Consider the following 21,854-nt stretch of genomic DNA (forward strand, 5'->3'; position numbering starts at 1 on the left):
GACATTATGACAGATCTACCAACTTGGAAGAAAAACACTGGCCCGTAGTGTTGCCATCTATGGTCGAACCCGAGAACGTTTCTGACTATCCTCGTATTTATTTGTTATTTTTTTTAATAAAATATTCTCAATGGAAGTCGCATGTGTCCTCCATGGCGCTAAATTTCCCGAAGAATGAAAGAGAGAGTCTGTGTGAGTGTGTCGCAAGTTGGATTCTAGAGGAACTTATACTAAGCCTTTTTTAGACGAGATCCTGTGTTAGTCGATCTCTAGCACGAGCAAGCAATTTTTTTCCCCGAAAACTCGGAATTTTCGTTCCATAAAATCAAAAAAATCGACCGAAAATACCAAACTAATTCAGGCAGTAACGTATCCTATCCTATTAGAGTTAGGTACCAAGCGATTGGAGCACTTGAGTAGCGGTCTCTTCATCGGTGGCAGCTAATATTTAGTGATAGTCACTGGCCAGCTATCTCTGATTGGCTACTAGTGGAGATTGAACTGCCCAATTCGGTCTCCAAAACCGTATCCTCTAGATAGGGTTAAAAGGCCTCGCCTACTCCCTGTAAGGGAAGAAACCTATCAAATCCAGCATAGCAGCTTTTATAGATTTTACCAATGCCCTTGAAAAGGTGTGGAGGAAGAAACTCTTTTCCAAATTTTGTCATATTGGAATAGAAAGGAAAGTTCTAAATTGGATTTATGACTTTCTAAGAAAAAGAACAGTTCGTGTTGGAATAGTTAATGCCTTTTTCAAGAAAGTGAAAATAAGACAGGGACTCCCTTAAGGCAGATTTTCAGCCCACTCCTTTTTTGCATCTATTTAAACGACTTACACAAAAATATAAATAAAGAAACAAAGATAGCTATGTTTGCTTATGATTTCGTTCTATTCTCAGCTCACAACAATTCAGAAACAGAGAAAGTCACTTAAATAAAGCCATTGTAATTTTATCTACATACTGCGAAAACCAGAAAATCAAAATCAACCTTACTAAATCAGAAATTTCTGGTTATTAATGGTATTACCATTAATACCCACCTCAGAAAGTGAAGACCAAAGATTAAGCTAAACAATGAACTAAATGCATTTAATGAAAACCTCTAATTCCTTGTAGTTACTCTGGATCCATCACTAAGCTTCAATAAACATATCGGCATTGTTGCAGTCAGAGCAAAAAGAAGACGGGATATCATGAAAAGTATCTCTGGTAGAGAGTGGGAAGCCGAAGTTGAAATCTTCAAAGTCACATGCACCCCTATTATCCGACTCATAATGGAATATGCTTCACCCACCTGGATGCAAACATCACAAACCAGTTTAGACAACCTTGTAAAAATTCTGGAAGATGTAGCTACAATCGTATGTGGACTAAGGAATCAACTCCTGGAAAAATAGCAGAATTCGAATCCAACCTTTTCCCTTTAAAAATTAGGTGTCAAGAAAATATTACTAAATTTGTGTCACAAAGAGCCAACCTCGCACATCATAGAACAATTGAACTTTTCAAAAAGAGGCAACAAACAAGCATGGAAAATAAAATTCCCTTGGATTATCAAAATAAAATAGCCAGCTACCCAGCATTTCCTCGAAATTAAGACAGGAAAAATAGTTATTAATTTTGAAATATGGAAATACGAGCAAAAAAACCTCGAAAACTCTGAAATCTTGAGATCATTAGCTCTTTCAAAAATAATGAAATATATACCTGGCACAATAAAGATCTACACAGATGGCTTCAAAAATCTAAATGGCAATACTGGAAGTGGTGTACTCATCTATGGCTCTCAAAATATAGAGCTAAAAGAATGAACAGTATAGGAAGCAACTCATACCATGCAGAAATAATAGCCATTAGCACAGCACTGCAACTCCCGCGCGATTAGCCTAGTGGCTATGCGCTTCGCAACCATATGCCTTGGGAAGGAGTGTCCTAGGCTCGATTCCCGTTGACGACGTGAGGAGCTTAAGGATTTTCCTCAGCCATTGCCAAGTTAGCCGGTCTTGGGCGTGGACAGCAGGGTTTTCCCCCAGTTTATCTGGGGTTTTTCATCCATTAAACAAGCAAACCGGACCCGTGAACACACACTGCTAGAGTCAAAAAATACAGTTCCCCGTCAGCGGCAGGCTGGCTGGGGGTTGTACTAACAAACGTCGTAGCTACGTAACACGTGGACCCTGCAATGGAAGCGGGAATAACGCACAGAGGAAGAAGAAGAAGAAGAACATAGCACTGCAACAATAGGATAAATTAGAATTTTCGCAGATTCCTTAGCAGCCCTTCAATCTATTAAGAACTGAAACACTAGTCATCAAGAAATACTTAGAGATATAGCAAAAAACATAAACAAACCACATAAGGATTCCGAAATAATTTTCAAGTGGATTCCATCCCATGTGGGATTAAAGGGAAATGAAACTGCAGAAGTAGCAAAAATAGCTGAAACATCAAGTGATATCACCGATTTTGATCTTTTTAAAACTACTCAAAATGAAAACGTAAAAATAACGATTCTTTAGGAAATGACTCACCACTAGTATTCAGCAGAAAAACCAGGAGCTACCATAAACTCCAAGTTTAATAGCTGTGCTACTATCATGATCGCTCGCCTCAAGACTGGCCACACAAGACCAATCAAGTTTATCTGCAAAACCTGTAACATCGAGGAAGCATCACATCACCACTGCATATACTAACTTCAATGAACATTTCTAAATGTGAACTTTATAACAACCCAGAAAAGGTGCTGTACAAAATACATGAATTTCACCTCCATGAACTGGTGTAATAATAATAATAATTATTATTATTACGGGCAACTCCAGGGAGTCATTAGACTCATTGAGGGAGGTCCGAAGTCATATTCATCTATTTAACATTCATACAGTATCTATCACACCTCGCCTTAAACTCATTCACTGTCACAGCATCCACCATAGATTCTGGCAGTCTATTCCACTCATTCACCACTCTAAAAGTAAAGAATCCAGCTCTAACACCTTTACTAACCACACTTTTGCCCAGTTTCCATGGATGTCCCATAGTCCTCCTACAACCAGCCCTGTTCTCAAAAATATCTTCTGAATTAATTTTATAGAAACCCTTCAGTAATTTGAATGTCTTAATCATATCTCCCCTCCTCTGCCTATCAACCAATTTTTGCAACCCACAAATCCTCAACCTGTTCTCATAAGGTTCATTCCACACCCGCCTCTGGATCCTCTCCACCTCCTCCCCGTCAAGAAGAAACCTAGGTGACCAAATCTGGGCACAGTAGTCGAGATGGGGTCTTATCAAGGCTCAATACAGAGGAACAATAACTTGCTTGTCTCTGCTTGTCAACGTATTCTTCAGTAACCAAGTGATTTGATGAGCTGATTTAGCCACTTTTGCAATGTGCCCCCTAAACTTCAACTCCTTATCCACCAACACTCCTAAATCTCGTGCCTCATCAATTTCCTGGAGTACAGTTCCACCAATGTAATAAACTGCTATTAATCTTTTCACCCCAAAATGTATAACCTTACATTTTGCCACATTAAATTGACATCCATTCTCCTTAGTCCAGACCTCCAATCTATCCAAATCTTCTTGCAAAATTTTGACATCATCTGCATTCACTGTTGCCCTACCCAACTTTTCATCATCCGCAAACAAATGAACTGTTCCTCTCAGATCCTTTCCTATATCATTAATGAACAAATTAAACAACAGTGGTCCAAGAACAGATCCTTGTGGCACACCACTAGTCACAGGCCGTCTTGTGAACTCTACTCCTGAATAAACCACTCTCTGATATCTCTCCTACCATGGGAAAATAAAACAAAATTCTAAACTTCATCTGTTCATCAACGTATTTTTATATCTGTATACAGTATGCTTTGATATTTTGTTTATACCATATTTTCCTGTAGAAAACATTTTGATTACTGATTTATTTATTTTTTAAATTTATTAGTATTTATTTCTATCTTGTGAATGCTGTGACTTTTGACAATGGTGTGATATGGGCGTAATTAATTGATCAGGCCAATGAAATCCAAACTAACCATTTACCTGTGTTTTGCCAGCTGGAGAAATTTTTGCTCGCGTTGTAAAATAAATAAATAAATAAATAACAACAATAATAATAATATTAATAATAATAATAAATAAATAACTGAATAGGTTACTTCTCTTTTCCATACTCACAGCACTAACTGTATTATAGGATTTTTATCCCTTTGTATGGGATTAATATTAGATACAGTTGTGGGGATGGGATAGTATGAAACGGAGTTTCTTAATATTGAAAATGTTTTAGCCATTCTTCTTACAGCAGTTAAGCAATCTTTTCTGTGAACTTTGATTTTTCTACAGTAATAGAAGATTCATTGTTGAGGCCTATATTTACCAGATTCCGATTTCTTTTTTTGGTATGAATATTAACGATAAATAGGTATTTTATTAGACCTTCCCATACTCCATCTCGTGATTAAAACCGATGAACGGAGGCGGGTATTTCAAGAAAATGTAGTGCTGATATATATATATTTTAAATGTTCACAATTTTCATGAAAACACTAATGTCAGGTTACATAATTTGCAAACAAAAATATCTTTTTATTATAAAATGATTGTTATCTGAAGAAATGCGCTGCATGTCACATGACGATAATTTAAGCAAATTTTAATAAATAGAATTATTCAAAACTTTTGAGTAATTTTGTAATGTAAAACTGTACGCAATTAATATACTTTCAACCTCATATGACTACTCAGTAATGTATTTGCTCATGTGGTCGTTGCCAATCTTGGCAAATAAATTCCTTGCTCGTTTTGAATTTCCACCTGTGGCATAAGATCAAGCTATTCTATCTGTCTATAGGTTGTGACAGCAAAATTTGAAACTGAAAGTTAAAAACAATTTTTGACAGTAATTTGCAATTGACCTTCAACGAGCTTTGAATTGAATACCTTGAGGTGCTTCCGTAAGTTTTCGTAGGTTTTCCCGAGCTTATTGGTCACCTCGGTTCCTTCTTGATGGGGAGGATCCAGAGGCGAGTGACTAAGATGATAGCAGGTCTATGGAATGAACCATATGAGAACAGGTTGAAGATTTGTGGGTTGCAGAAACTAGTTGATAGGCGGAAAAGGGGAGATATGATTGAGACATTCAAATTGCTAAAAGGATTCTATAGGATTAATTCAGAGGATATTTTTGAGATCAGGACTGGTGGTGGGAGAACCAGGGGGGGGACACCTATGGAAGCTGGGCAAGAGTGTGGTTAGCAGGGGTGTTAGAGCTGGGTTCTTTACTTTTAGAGTGGTAAATGAGTGGAATAAGCTGCCGGAGTCTGTTGTGGGTGCTATGACAGTGAGCGAGTTCAAGGCAAGGTATGATAGATACTGTGAGAATGTCGAATAGTTGTGTGGACATGATGTTTAGGGCCTCCCTCGATGAGTCTAAGGACTCCCTGGAGTAGACCGAAATAATAATAATAATAATAATATTTGTGCCCACCAAGTGTAGGGTATTGTAGAATGTTTGTTATGCAATAGATTTTCGATTAGAAATTCAATTTCTTTATCAAAAGACTGTATGGTAATATAGAAAAACCTGTCGAAAAGCTTCACATTATTTTGTTTCGGGTTAAGATTGCCTAAGTTCTCAATGTCAGATATGTTGATAGGAGCATGGATGACATATTTCAGAACTATTTCTTAGGTTTTTTTTTTTTTTTTTTTCATATCTATTGAAGAAATCTTTCCTGTTTTACATTATAATTTCCTTTTAGAATCAGAATTGTATTTTCTGCATTCCCCCCCCCCATTCCAGACTAATTTGTAGCATTAGTTTCCTCATTAATTAGGAACTTGTTTGTTCCTAATTAATGAGGAAACTAATGCTTTATACTCACTTTAATTATGTGTGTGTGTATGCATGCATCCACATGTGTAAATTGAATTATTGTAATAATGATTGGCATTTCAGTATACTGGGTAATAAAGATTATTTTCTGTAGCTAGTATAATTATTAAATCTCCAAAAATCTCAGTAATGAAATGTTCTTCCTGAAACAGGAAGAACCTTTCCAAAGGTTCTTCCTGTTTGATCTGATCTGATCAAACAGGAAATCTGATGATCTGATGAAATCAGATTCAAGAAAGACTCTTGAAAATGACAGTGATAATAATATTGACATCAGGCATCCATGGAATCTGTGAAAAGCACAGAAAACTGTGGTTTAAGCTCATTCAACATGTCCACATTCACTACACTATCAGGCAATGTATTCCACTCACTCTCCATGCAAAGAACCTGCTCCTTACTCCTCATAGAGTTTCCAAGGATGCCCCCCCCCCCTCTTTCCATGAAACATTTCTTCCACATTAAGATAAGGCTATTCACAAGGCTTTGCAGATTACATTATCTCAATCTGTCTTCTTGCATATTCCAAAGACCAGTTACTACCATAATCAGTCTTCTCTGGACTTTCTGATATATTGTTATCACCATGAAAACCAGGTGACAAAATCTGTGTACAATAATCCACATGAGGACTGATCAAGGCCTGCAGTGGAACTATAATCTCTTTATTTCTTCTACATCATTGTCATAATCTGATGTGATAACTTTACAACTTGTGTGATGTGATCCCTGAACTTCAGGTCCTTGTCTCCTTAACCTCCTTCAATATTTTGTATTCATAGAAAGTGTTTGTTGTTTTTCATGAAAGGAAAAATATACAACCAATTAGATGTATTTCAGTGGGCTTCCATCCCCCCCATCCCTTCTTCCTTTATAGCTAATTTCTATTTCTTGCTTATGAAGTAAATTATACTTTCCAAGAAATTATATTCATGTTTAATTCTTTATCCAAGTATATGCAAGCAAAGTTTGCATGTAAAGTATTGTCACAACTAGTCATCTTGTATAGAGAGGCTGTTGACCTTATATCAATTGTCATAGTATCCCATAATGCAAAACCCATTTCCTTTCAGATTTGTATATTGCTATGCATTATAGCAATTTCAACCTTTATACCAGCCTGGCTGGCCGAGTGGTTAGCGTATCTGCTCTCCAGCCAAAAAGCTGCGGGTTCAAATCTCACTGTGGGCATGGATGTTGTGATTGTCTTTGGAAATACTAATGGTGGTGGTCAACGGTAGATGGCGTTGGTGTAGTTGCACTCAGTTGGTGGATTGAGTGGCGGAGACAGAGTTGTTGAGCAGGTGCCCTCCCTCGATGAGTCTTTAGACTCCCTGGAGATGTCTAATAATAATAATAATTTATTTAGATTGCATCAGTGAGAACCAGTCCCAAAAAGATACCCTTTAATGCAGACATCATATGTTGAAAATACTTCACATTGAATACACTATAGTTGTGAAGATATACTTCACATGCAAACTTTAGTTGCATATACACTTGGGTAAAGGATTAAACAAGAATATAATTTACTTTGAAACCAAGTGAAAAAACTTTCTACAACTATCCCTAATTCAGTGTATTGTAATAATGTGATGCACCTTTTTGCTATTTGTGTGTGGATAATACAGGGTGGCCCATAAGTCATGTAGGGATTTGAAATGTGAATAACTTTTTGATTATTCATTTTTTCATTTTATTTTTTACAGGTATTTTAAGGAACATTTGGGAAATTAATCATGGAAAAGTTCACAACCCAACAAGGAACCAAAATCATGCAATTTTATTTTGAAAATCAGCACATTTTTGGCAAGCAGAGAATTTTGTGAAGATCTGCAATTAATTGGCCATCACATTCTCCAGATTTGATAGCTCCTGGATTCTTCTTATGGGATTGCCTGAAGGAAAAGGTATATATGAACAATCCAACAGCTGAAGAAGAACATTCACGTAGAAACGAGGGCCCATCTTTTCGAAGCTGAAAATGGAAGGCATTTATGTGATGTGATTTTTCATAACTAATAAAAAAACTCCAAGTTCTGTATTTCATTATAACAACAACAAAAAAAAAATAATAAAAATAATTAATAAATAAAAAAAGTTATATTAAATGTTTATACTCTTCATGACTTATGAGCCACCCTGTATATGACTATTTCAAGCTAGGATCTTTAGAACCAAATTACAGTTATTGTAAAACACATAGTACTTCATTAGATTGTCACAGAAATAATTTTTGTAATCAAAAAGAAACTAACTACAACAAAACAAGGACTGTTATCGAAGTACCTTCCAGCATGTGCACCTGTGTGTATGTGTGTGTGTGTGTGTAGGTTTTCTATAAAGAAGAAAACAGGATAATGAACCATTATCCTTTCATAGCCATTTAACTAGTTTATCTAGGAAGGGAAGACAGCTGTTTCTTTTTCTGTGGTGAAATTTTTATTTTTGGGTGTTGGCTGTTTAAAACAGCCAACATTATTTTAACTTGTCTAAGCTATGAGACTAAATAGCAAACACATCAACTTACATAGCTTAGCCAGACTGTTGTAATGGTGTTAAGTGCTGGGGTTTCCAGAAATTTGAAATAGAAATTAGCTATAAAGGAAGAAAGGATGGGGTGGGAGATGGAAGCTCACTGAAATACATCTAATTGGCTGTATATTTTTCCTTTCATGAAAAACAACAAGCATATGGTGAATTTGAATAATTCAACTATATCAGGAGTAAAGGAATGTTGCTTAATAAGATCAAGGTTTTTCATCAGTGGTATATTGATAAATAATGAAGTAATATCAAAGCTAATACTGATGTTTTGATGTTTTACTAACCAAATATAAGTAGCTAATAAATTATTATGCCAATCTTGATCATCTTCATGAGCATACAGAAATATAACTAAGTACATGCACATTGGTGCTCTAGCAGGAAGATAATATGAAAAGCAGAATCCTCCAGTCCTCACTTGTTCCTTCTATGAATGTGTTGATGGAATCTTGCTGAAGGTTTTCCAAATTTTTAGCAAAGTGAGGCAGTCGAATTTGCTCAGATTTGGTGAAATGTTGGCAGATTCTAGAAATAATCTCTCCAATTTATATCTGTTCCCGTATAAAGGGATTCTTCCTCTCATTGGATCCAATGATTTGTATCCATGGCATGGTCTGCTACTCTAGAATAGCTGTGCATAGGTCATGGACCTAGTTTCAGACAAATATTGGCAGTTCTTCCTATTTGTCTGAAATACAAACATTTGCAGGAGCAAGGGATGTATCTTAGGATGGTCAAGATGATGGTAAAGATCTTTTGGTGAGCTGATGAGCAAATGTGATTGAGTTCACATTTGCTCATCAGCTCACCAAAAGATCTTTATAATAAAATAATAAATTCATAATGTTTTCTTAACAATTATCCAAGTGTGAAAGTACAATCAATTGATGACTTTCTCTGGTAGAAGCCACACTGATAGTCTCCGACAATGTTTGAAGCATGCACATTAATTCTTTTCCAGATCAGTATAGATAGTATTTTGTAGCAAGTGTCCAAGAGAGAAATATGACATAATATGACTGTATTCCACTCCACAGTGATTTGCTCCTTTTTTAGCTATATTGGCTGTTCATAAACATCAGTTGTTAAGGATGTTCCTCCAGTTTTTAGACATGTCCACTGCAATGTCATTTTTATCAGTTGCTCTCTTATTTTTTAGTGCTTTAACATTCTCATCTTCAGTCATAGATGGCACTCAATTGTAGATTCTTCAACATTTTATTCTAAATGTTGTACCTCAGGTGTAAGTTTTTTAATCTGGTGGTGATGATTTATTCTGTAATTTCTCAAGATACTGTCTGAATTCTTCAATAGTTTATTTTTCTTGGGTAATTAAATCTCCTTGGTGTTAGTCAGTATTCAGATTTGTGGTTTATATCCTCTGAAGTTTCCCACTGCATCTGTTTCTTGAATTAATCTTTTCTCTGCCAACCAATCTTTTCTATTAACAAGTGTTTCACTAGTTAAATTTCTGCAGCCCTGTCAAAGTTCTCAGTATTTCCTGGTTTGAGGGATCCTTTAGCAATTTTAATCTCATCTCATTACATTCTTTATAGCCTTTACATGCATTATTGAACACCATTTCTTTTTCTTCCTGTTGTTTGTGAATTGAAAATTTCTCTGCACAATGACTAATAATCTTTTTTTATCTAATTCTATTTGTTTTCTGTTTCTCTTTATTATAGGAGGAAACTGAATATTGTATTTCCTGCTTTATCTTTTGTAAGGTTCTGAAATTTGGTAGGCAACAATGGGATGCAAAGTATACATTTAGTGGGAAAATTTTGAAGGAATTTGGAGTGGGTGTGGACAAGGATCTGAAGTTCAGAGGTCACATTGCACAAGTTTTGAAGACATCACATCAGATTATGGCAATGATGAGGAGGACCTTAACTTGTAGAAATAAAAAAGGTTCTGGTTGCATTGTATAAGGCCTGATCAGGCCTTGTGTGGATTATTGTGTTTTTATAGTTTATATATAAGAGGGGATATGATTGAGACATTTAAGTTGGTTACCAGGTTAATGTTATTTCATTATTATTATTATTACTCAGGCCTCCATGGAGTCAAAAGACTCTATGTGGGAGATCCTAGGAAACACAAAGTTCTCACCACTCTATCAGACAATGCATTCTACGGTTCAACTACCCTCCATGCAAAGAAACCACTCCTCGCCCTCTTGCTCACAGCTTCCTGCAATTTCTAGGGATGGCCCTTTGTCATTGCGCCTTCCTGCCATTCCACCAAGCAAAAGAATTCCCCAGTGTCAATGTGGAAGAAATTTTTCATAGAATAGGAGGAGGGGGGGGCCATCCTCGGAAGCTGTATAAGGAGGGTATGAGCAGGGACATAAGGACAGGTTCATTGCATGGAGAGGGAATGCATTGCCTGATATTTTGGTGAATGCAGATATGTTGAAGGAATTTAAGGCATGGTTTGATGGACTTTGTGTGTAACAGTGTTTGCCTTCTGCAGTGAGTCTTTTGACTCCATGGAGGTCTTGTGTTAATAACAATATTGCCTTTGTATGTTTACATCCTCATGCTTTTTGATACTGTATCATGTGACTAGTATAATAAATAAGTAACAATTAGAATATGTGTAGGAGATTGCATTATGAGTCAAGGAAACTCCTGAGGAGTCTTTTCATTATGTAGTGATCTGTAGGAGATATGATTGTGGATGAATGGTCTTGCCTAACCAGAGACATTGAATTGATGACCAATGCAAGTTTGCAGAGTAGAGCTGTTTAATGGTCACTTTGTTAGGATATTTCATTCTGGTAAAGCAGGTTTTAATTCTAGAGGAATGAAGACGATTTAAGGATTAGAAGCATATGAAGAAATTATTATTATTATGAGTTACTTCATGGAGTCCTTAGACTCATTGAGGGAGGCCCTAAACATTATGCTAAGCACTATCCAACATTTGTGCAGTATCTATCATACTTTGCTTTGAACTTATTCATAGTCATGGCACCCAGAACAGACTCTGACAACCTATTCCACTCATTTAATACTCTCCAAGCAAAAAATTAGTTAATTCCCTTCAGGAAGATTTGAATAGACCTTTTACTTCAACAAAAGAGTGGAGTTGTAGTTGTAATATCAATAAGTGCAAGGTATTGCATTTTGGAGTGCAGAAATATATCGATAGTGCTGTACAGCAGGAAGTGGATGAGATTTTGGAGTGATGGTTGACAGTAGACTGTAGTTTAGAGGGCATATTGCTAGTGTTGCAAAGGCTGCACATCGTAGTGCTGCTATGATAAGAAGTACTCTAACATGTAGGGATAAGAAGTGGTTGTGCCGCTGTATAAAGCACTGGTCAGACCACACCTGGACTATTGTGCTCAGATCTGGTCACCTGGTTTTCAATGTGATGTGAAAACATTGCAACTAGTGTTGCAAAGGCTGCACATCGTAGTGCTGCTATGATATGAAGTACTCTAACATGTAGGGATAAGGAAGTGGTTGTGCCACTGTATAAAGCACTGGTCAGACCACACCTGGACTATTGTGCTCAGATCTGGTCACCTGGTTTTCATTGTGATGTGAAAACAGTGGCGAGGGTCCAGAGGTGAGTGACAGACAATATTGGGACTTTGGAATGCTGGCTATAGAGAGGGGCTGAAGAAATGTGGATTGCAGAGTTTGGTAGATAGGAGGAAGAGAGGTGATATGATAGAGAGATTTAAGTTAGTTGGAGGATTTTATCAGATTAATCTAGAGGGGATTATAAAAAGAGGAGAAAAACCAGAGGTCATCCCTGGAAGTCATATAAAAGTGTGGTGAAGAGGGGGGGGGGGCTTGAGGAGTAGATTTTTTTACGTGGAGAATTGTCAGTGAATTGAACGCATTACCAGAATGTGTTAATGCAAGTAATGTTAAGGATTTTAAGATTCTGTATGATAAATATGTTGTCAGTTGAATGAACTTCCCACAATGAGTCTGTTGACTCCATGGAGGGTGTAATAATAATAATAATAATTTATATATCTCAATCATATCACCACTTTTCTGTCTATCAACCATTTTCTGTAACCCACAAATCTTCAACCTGTTCTTGTAAGGTTCATTCATCCCAGAGGCGAGTGACCAATCATGGTCACTTGCCTCTGGATCCTCTCCACCTCTTCCTTATTGCCAAGAAACCTAGGTGGCCAAATATGCCCACAAAGTAATCATGATGGGTCTTATCAAGGCTCGATAAAGAGGAAAAATATAACTTCCTTGTCTTGTTGTAATAGATTTCATGGTATGATATGAACACAGATGGATAAGAAAATAACTATTTATTAACTTAAAAGCTAATATTTCGCTGGTATTGTATCCAGCATCTTCAGAGCACACAACACAAAGTTTGTTACAAATGCAAGACAACCACAATCCGGTGTAACAGTGGGGCTAGTATAAGTAATTGCAGCATGCAACACAAGACTAAAGTGCTAATATGGTGCCATCTAGGTTAAAAAAAAGTTCAAAGTTTTGAAATAGTAGTCCAAATGATAGTCTTAGAAAGTTTGAAAAAATAAAATAAAAAATAAATAAAATAAAAGTAATAAATATTCATTTGGTCTTAGGATGACTGTCTCCCAAATCTTTGGTAGATTTATACAGTCATAGTTGTTAAGGTTTGGAGTATGTTTTAAGGCTTCTGTTGATTCCAAGAACAACCTCTCTGACTTGTAGAAGCTTCTGTGCATTACTTTTGTTCCTTTCCAATTGATCCTGTGTGCAGGGGTATCCAAAGCATGGTCTGCCAGACCCGACTTGCCATAGCGAAAGTGTCGGATATATTTTTTGTGCTCACAGAGGCGGATGTCCACAGTTCTTCCTGTCTGTCCATAATAGGCTTGATGGAAAAAACAGGGCACTTCATAGACTCTGTGTGATAAAGGAGTGCATTTGTCCTTAGGTGAACGGATGAGAGTTGCTAATTTTACATAAGATTTAAATACTGTGCATAGTTGGTGTTTGTTAAGCACCCTAGATATCTTTTCAGATGTGCCTTTAATATATGGATACATTAAATGTATGGATACACCATACATTAAAGGCACATCTGAAAAGATATCTAGGGTGCTTAACAAACACCAACTACGCACAGTATTTAAACCTTATGTAAAATTAGCAACTCTCATCCGTTCAAAGGAGTGCATTTGCCTAAGGACAAATGCACTCCTTTATCACATCCAGGAGTCTATGAAGTGCCCTGTTCTTGCCATCAAGCCTACTATGGACAGACAGGAAGAACTGTGGACATCCGTCTCAGTGAACACAAAAAATATATCCAACACTTTCGCTATGGCAAGTCGGGTTTGGCAGACCATGCTTTGGATACCCCTGCACACAGGATCAATTGGAAAGAAACAAAAGTAATGCACAGAAGCTTCTACAAGTCAGAGAGGTTGTTCCTGGAATCAACAGAAGCCTTAAAACATACTCCAAACCTTAACAAGTATGGCTGTATAAATCTACCAAAGATTTGGGAAACAGTCATCCTAAGACCAAATTAATATTTATTACTTTTATTTTATTTTATTTTAATTTTTCAGACTGTCTAAGACTATCATTTGGACTACTATTTCAAAACTTTGAACTTTTTTTTTTTTTTTTTTTAACCTAGATGGCACCATATTAGGACTTTAGTCTTGTGTTGCACGCTGCAATTACTTATACTAGCCCCACTGTTACACCGGATTGTGGTTGTCTTGCATTTGTAACAAAGTTTGTGTTGTGTGCTCTGAAGATGCTGGATATAATACCAGTGAAATATTAGCTTTTAAGTTAATAAATAGTTATTTTCTTATCCATCTGCGTTCATATCATACTGTGAAATCTATTACAACATGTCTGACGAACACATAAGCCTATCCATGCATATAAACTTCCTTGTCTGTTCAGCAAAGTATTCTTCAATAACCAAGTAATCCAATGAACTGCTTTAGCCACTTTTGCTATGTGTCCTTTAAACCTTAACTCCCTATCCACCAACACTCCCAAATCTCTGTCTTTGTCAATTTCCTGCAGTACAGTTCCATCAATTGTGGTATACAGCTAGTAATCTTTTCACCCAAAAATGCATAATCTTTTTGCCACAATAAATTGATATCCGTTCTACTTTTCCCAGACTGCCAGTCTATCCAAATCATCCTGCAAAATCATCCTTGTCAGTGAATTGAACACATTACCAGAATGTGTTAATGCAAGGAATGTTAAGGATTTTAAGATTCTGCAAAATTTCAACATCATCTGTATTAACTATAGCCCTACCTAATTTTGCATCATTTGCAAACAGCTGAACAGTTCCTCTCAGATCCCTTCCTATATCATTAATGTACAAATTAAACAGTAGCAGACCAAGAACAGAGACATGTGGCATGACACTAGTCATAGGTCTTCTACTGGACTCTACTCCTGAATAAACTATTCTCTGCTATCTCTCCATCAACCATTCTCTTATCCATCTACATGTTCTATTGTTTATTTCATATTGCAGATGCATTTCGAATACTGTAGATTAGTGTTTTTCAATCTTTTCTGACCAAAACACTGTACACCCATGTGCACACACACACACACCACACTTTAATCTTCAGCCAAAAGACTGAGAAGCAAGATCTTGAGACTAGTGCGGTGCTATCTAGTCTAGCCATAAATACTGTTACAACTTGAGCAGCACATCAACCTGATGTGTTCTATCAGTAAATCATTTACAGCTGTGCACATAAAATCAGATGGCCAACCCCACTGTGAATGACTCCTTTCTCACAGTGGGGTATGCTCCCCCCCCATCACCAAATCATCATTGATGCAGAGTATGAGCTCTGGTAGTTAAACAACTCTTCAATGGTAAAAATCTTCTAATTTGTGAAGAGGATATCTCTGTGTCTGTGTGCATACTAGCGGCGAAGTGCCTTTGATTTTATCACTTACTGCCACATAAGTAGTGGTGTTAGGAAGTGTCCAGTAGAACAACAATAGGCTCATGAACCCAGATCATCAGTTAGTACACATGACATCATTCTCTGGGAAATGTTCATCTTTCACGACATCACTTTCTGCATTCTCACAGAATTACAGTGGAGGCACACCTTTACAGCCCTCACAAGCTGTTGCATCCTGATGCAGCATGGTCGATGTGTTCTTTGGTGGTCAGATATGTTTTCTTAACAGTTGATATTCCAATACACAAACATCCTACTGATCTCTAGAGTTTTTAGCATGTTAAAAATAACAGGTGGATGCATTCCAACCTTGTGAAGTGCTATTGCAGCTACACGGTCCTCATAATCTCCCCATTGCATGTTAAGCCCAATAGCTAGACAACTCTCTACTGATAAACATGCAGATGTTGGATGTGCACAGCACCACTAACATAACCAGACTTGCACAATTCTCTGGGTAGCACGAAACGTGCGGAAGTTGCAACAGTATTTATGGCAAGGCTGCATACAATACCAGGGGAACTTATAGTACAGGTGGAGTAAGCTCCAGATACTTTGCCACCTTCCAAAAAACATTTTAATATCTTGTGCCATAACGGGGCCATATCTGATATGAAAAACTGATAAGTAAATCCGTTCTTGTCACTTAAATCTGATATGAGCCACAAGGTATTAAAGTGAGTATTGGAAGGAATCAAAGTAATTGGAGCTTGATCCACCTTTGCCTTGTGTTGCCTGGTAATTATTATTATTATATGAGCACCTCTATGGAGTCCTGAAGATACTTTCAGGCACAAACTTTGTTTGCACACACTTGGATAAAGGATTAAACTAAATTTATTATAGTCTGACCAAGTGAAAAATAAACTTTCAACATCTTTCTCTAAATCCAGAGTAATTTAAAAGGTGGCACACCGTTTGGCAGCTCCTATAGGAGGAGATGACCTTGCTAATGCTTCTGCCTTGGTATCTCGACTTGGGCCTGGCTCCCACTGAAGAGACCTCACTGAAGGTCAAAACTAGTCTGGGTAGTGGCCCTTCCTTTAATGCATAACATTATACATATCTGCAAGGAGATGTGTTTTGCATTATGGGAGATACTGAGATAGGAGTGTTGGTAGCTTGCTCCACCTTTGCAAGGAGTCGCCTGGTGTTGTACCACTTTACCCCAGTCCTGAAGATACTTTCAGGCACAAACTTTGTTTGCACACACTTGGATAAAGGATTAAACTAAATTTATTATAGTGACCAAGTGAAAAATAAACTTTCAACAGTAAAGGTTCTTATTTATATTAACAGTAAGCGGTATTTGGAAATTAAATTAAAAAACATACCAAGAATGATGCATTTTATAAATTTCTCTCATTGCTATCATGTTTTTTTTTATTTATGCTAATGTGATTTCTTTATAGAAATTAACATTAAAAGAATAAAAATGTCAACTGAAGATGACCTCTCATCTACTTCTGTTGATGGAGAATTTCAGAAGTTCCTCCAAGAAGTAAGTTTGTTGATTTTTTAATATGAATATGTTTTATGACATACTTTAAAAAATTAGAAATTATTTTGAGAATTACTGAATACTCTTGTTCACGATGTTTCTTATTATTCATCATCATCAAATTCCTGCCATGTACCCTCAAGTACATGACATGATAGTACAACATGAAAAATTTACATCATTACTAACTTCCTATCTACAATTATCCTCCAAATCAATCTGTTACCTGTCAAGACTCCTACATTATCAAATCATATATTTCTATCTTCTAAGGCACATTTTACCATATCAATCCACCTAGATCTTGATCTTCCTCTGGGACTTTTTCCTGCCAAACTGGTAGAGAACACTTGTTTTGCTAATCTTTCCTCTCCCATTCTGTTCAAGTGACCATACCACCTGAGATTAGCACTGCTAATGCATTCTTGGATGCTGACAATGTCAAGTGCTTTCCTAATATACTCATTTTTAATATGATATTGCCATTGATGCCATCTGTTCATGCCTATAATCTTTCTCAGGACTCTCATATCTGCAGTCTCTAGTCTTTGGTCAAGTATTTTACTTCTGATCCAACTCTCAGATTCATAAGTTAAAATTGGTTTGAACAGTGTCTTGTATACAGCTAATTTAGTATTTTGACTAATTTCTCTCTTATTCCATATAAATTTATTCACTTGACTTCCTACCATACCAACTTCATCGATTCTGTTGTCCATTTCCATATTTAATTTACCATCTTCATTAAAAATCGTGCCTAAATAGCTGAAATATTTTACTTGTTCTATAGGTTCTCCATTCACAATGCAGTTGATATTTTCAATGTGCTTCTGCCTATTTTCATTGTCTTGGTCTTTTTATTGCTGACCTTCATACCATATCTATTATAACAGCTATTCAATTTAGTCAGGGAATCTTGCAGACTTGTAGCGGATTTATTTAGAACTATAACATCTGTAACATCGTCTGCATAAAGCAAAGAGCTGAGATTAACATCTCCAATTCCGATATCAGGTTTAATATCACTTTCCTTCATAATGTGATCCATATAGATAATGAATAATAGAGGGGATAATGTACATCCTTCTTATCTGACATGATTTTACATTAAACCATCTTCCGGTACTTCCTTGAATTCTGACTGCTGATTTACAACTCATATCAAGCAATACTTTGTCTTTATTTGAGTTGTAAATCAGCAGTTAGAATTGAAGGAAGTACGAGAAGATGGTTTAATGTAAAATCATGTCAGATAAGAAGGATGTACATTATCCCCTCTATTATTCATTATCTATATGGATCATATGCCTATTTTCATTGTCTGTATTCAGGCTTCTCTCTTGGCACCTTGTCATGTCCGTTTTTCAGATCTACAAAACTTAAATACAGATCTTTGTTATATTCTCATGATTTCTCAACTATTTGTTGTAAAGTGAAATTCTGATCCTGACAGCCTCTATTTCACCTGAATCCAGCTTGTTCTCCACCAAGCTTTTCTTCCACAATCCTTCTCAACTGTTTCTCAATTATACTTGCATAAATCGTACCAGGAACAATCAGTAGAGAAATGCCTCTGTAATTCTCACATTCAGTTTATTTCCCTTTTTATATATGGGTACAATGAGAGCTCTACTTCAATCATCCGGAATTTGTCCCTCTTGCCTTCTGAACTATGCAGTGCAGCCACTGTAAGACTTTTATACCTCTATACTTGAGCATTTCTGGTTGAATATCATCTACTCTTGCTGTCTTTCCACATTTCAGGCCTTTTATGACTTTTTCTCTACTGCAAATATGGATATGTATTCCTGACTGCATGCCTGTTGAGTGTTTTTTACTACTGTACTATCACTGCTTGTTTCATTTAGCAATTTTTCAAAGTAATTACTCCATACTCCAAGGATATCTTTTTCTCTAGTTTTCATGCCACCTTTATCATCTCTAATTACTTTTACAGCACTCTTTCCTCCATTTTTGAGTTTCTTTAATAACCTCCAGAATATCTTGCCATCTTCTTGATATTTTCTGTGTTCTTAACAGAGTCTTTCCATGACTTTTGTTTAGCTAATTTTACACAGTGTTTAGCTTTCTTACATTTGTCTCTGTATTCTCTAAGAGCACAAGCTGACTTATTTGCCAGGAGCTTTTGATATGCTTTCTTCTTTTTCTTCACTGCCTCTTTAACTTCCTGTGTCCACCATGTAGTTCTGATTTTTCTATCCTTGCAGACAACCTCACTACATGGTTCTCTGACTGAATCGATCAATGTTTTCTTCAGGGCTTGCCACTGAATCTCCAAGGTTTGGTTCCTGTTTTCAAACTCTTTCATTTTTACTTGAATAATAACGTTTGTGTATTTTAATTTATAGTTCACATCTGAGAGCTGCTGAACTTTTATTCACTTGAAAGCTTTCTTACATGTTCTTTTTTTTTCAATATGAAATTCAATTTTATTCTGCTTAAGACGAAATTGTGATCACTTCCAATTTCAAATCCTGTGTACACTCTGGCATCCTGCACCAGGGAGAAAACATCACAATTGACATTAACATAGGAAATTAGACTTTTCTTATTCCCTGCCTCTTCTCTTCATGTGAATTCGTCCACATTTTTATGTTGGAATATGGTGTTAGTAATAACCAGTCCATGTCCTGTACAGAAACCCAACAGGTATTTGCCATTATTATTATTATCTTTGCTCTTTTCTCCTTTCCCAAAATGTTTTTATATGTCTGACAATCATTTCCTACTCTGCTATTTAGATCCCCAACAAGAATCAACTTTTCCTTTTTCATTGTGTCAGTTGCTTTCTCTAAAGCTTCAAAAAATTTCTCCACTTCTGCCTTAGAAGAACCTTCTTTTGGACCATAGGCACAAATAAGTCTCATTGTCCAGTTCCCAATTCTGATATTTGCCCACATCACTCTACTTGAGACTGCCTGCCATTCAAGATTAGCCTAATATTTATTGTTGAATACAATGGCTACTCCATCTTTTCCTGTCTGAATATAACATTTTGTATTTATTGCTCAGAAAGTTCTCACCAGTTTTTGTCTTTTTTGTTTCTTCACCCCTATTGTGTCGATCTGGTACTTATCTAATTCCTCAGCTAGCTCCATTTCTTTACCATTCAGTCTTCTTATGTTGTTATTACCAATCTTGAACTCTGGTGATGTGGAGTTGGGTGTGTTTTAGGATTTGTTCCAGTAGCTGACTTTTTGCTGTTCACATTGGTTCCCTGACGAGAACAACGGTGGCCTTGTTTAACCAGGCGAAGTCCCAGCCATCATGAAATTCTGTCATGTTGTTCCATCATTTTATATTTTGGTTTAAGCCAGTAAGAATACAATTTTGTTGGCTAAATCCCAAATTGCCATCCCATCCTCTCCGGTAGGATTGGATATTAGGTCAGAAGCCCTGGTCAGTTCTCCGCATTCCTTTGAAGGCTATGTGGAGGTCACTTCTCAATTATACAGCTTTGACCCTTAAGCACCCTGTTCTTATTATTACTAATACTAAATGGCTTGTGGTGTCAGTTGGAGCATCTGTTGTGTATTAATAAACCCTTGGAAGCTAAATTTAGAAAATTTAAAGTAAAGTAAGTTTAAAGTAAAAAGAACAAATACCCGACATCTATTATTATGATTTTCTTGACCCATTTGGAGTCACAAGACTCATTACAGAGGTCAACACTAGTGAACACAAAATCCAGCATACGACTCTTTAAAAGCATCTATAGTCTGCACATTTACCACTCTCTCAGGCAATGCATTCCATGCTCCATGCAAAAAACTTACTTACCTTTTTACTCACCGCCTCCTTTTGCAACTTCCAGGGATAGCCTCTTGTCCTTGTTCTACCATATGAAAAATCTCAATGTTAATATGATGATAACTCTTCAACAACTTAAATCTCTCATATTACACCCCTCCCCTTGCCTTCTATCCACCAAACTCTCTATAGTTTGCATGCCCCCAGTTTATTCTCATAATCAATGTTGTACAGTCCTGATATCATTTTTGTCATCCATCTCTTCACCCTCTCCAAGGTTACTTCATCCTCTTTAAATCCCTGTGACCAGATTTGAACACAGTAATCCAGATGTGGTGTGACCAACACACTTATCTCTTATGGTCAGTGTTCTCTTTAACAATGCTGCAGTTCTCTGAGATGTCTTGCAATATGTCCCTGGAACTTTAAATCTCTATCCACAATCATACTAAGATCCTTGCACTAGTACTAATAACCCTCAGAGCTTCACATCATCTGCAAACAACTGAACATCTCTCTATAGTCCTGTGACAATATCATTGACATGAAGATTAAACAGCAAATAGTTCCAGGACTCCACTTGCAATCTTCCTACACTCTGATACCCCCCCCCCCCCCATATACAACTCTGTGATGTCTATCAGAGAGCCAATCACCAATCCAATCTGATATCTAAACCTATATGACACAACTTAAAAATCAACTTGTCATGTGGCACACTGTCAGATGCCTTGATTAAATCCAAAATATTACAGTGTATGCCTTACCTTCATCCACTTCTCCTTTTACTCTATTGATTAAAATCGATAGATTATAATCAGATTATAAAAACAAGAGCACCTTTTAACAAATCCATGCTGGCCTGCATAAATAATATTACCCTCATCTGCTCAATTCCGCTTGGTGTCGCACTGATTTGATCGTCGGCTTGTCGAGAGCTCCTGAAAAGATTAGTAGTATTTTGTGTTAACATTGGCAATTTTACTAGAATTTTAAGTAGTGTTGTTTGCTTTTTGTTTCTTGGTGTGTCTGTGCAATTTTTGTGTGTTTTCTGTTATTTTAAGTATTATTTTTAAGATAAGATAGCGTACATATTGCACCAATAAAGAAAAAAATGGCGGCCAGGTCGTCATCTTTGTTTAAGAGTTTTGATGTAAACGAATTTGTGCAATG

At 36.6% G+C, this 21,854-nt stretch overlaps 1 protein-coding gene across 1 annotated transcript in view; it reads left to right on the top strand.

The window, feature by feature from the left end:
- The first annotated feature begins 3,738 nt into the window (after positions 1-3,738).
- The window catches only part of LOC150099358 (uncharacterized), a 222,978-nt gene continuing 204,862 nt past the window's right edge, over positions 3,739-21,854 (top strand). Inside the window, exons 1-2 of the mRNA XM_090404325.1 lie at positions 3,739-3,876; positions 16,822-16,910. Of these exons, the coding sequence (XP_090260451.1) occupies positions 16,845-16,910 (66 nt within the window). The 5' untranslated portion in view covers positions 3,739-3,876; positions 16,822-16,844. The remainder of the gene's footprint in view (positions 3,877-16,821; positions 16,911-21,854) is intronic.

This window comes from Typopeltis vanoorti, chromosome 14, assembly GCF_054136105.1.
Source record: "Typopeltis vanoorti isolate ZY-2024b chromosome 14, IOZ_Tvanoo_1.0, whole genome shotgun sequence".
Taxonomy (NCBI): Eukaryota; Metazoa; Arthropoda; class Arachnida; order Uropygi; family Thelyphonidae; genus Typopeltis; species Typopeltis vanoorti.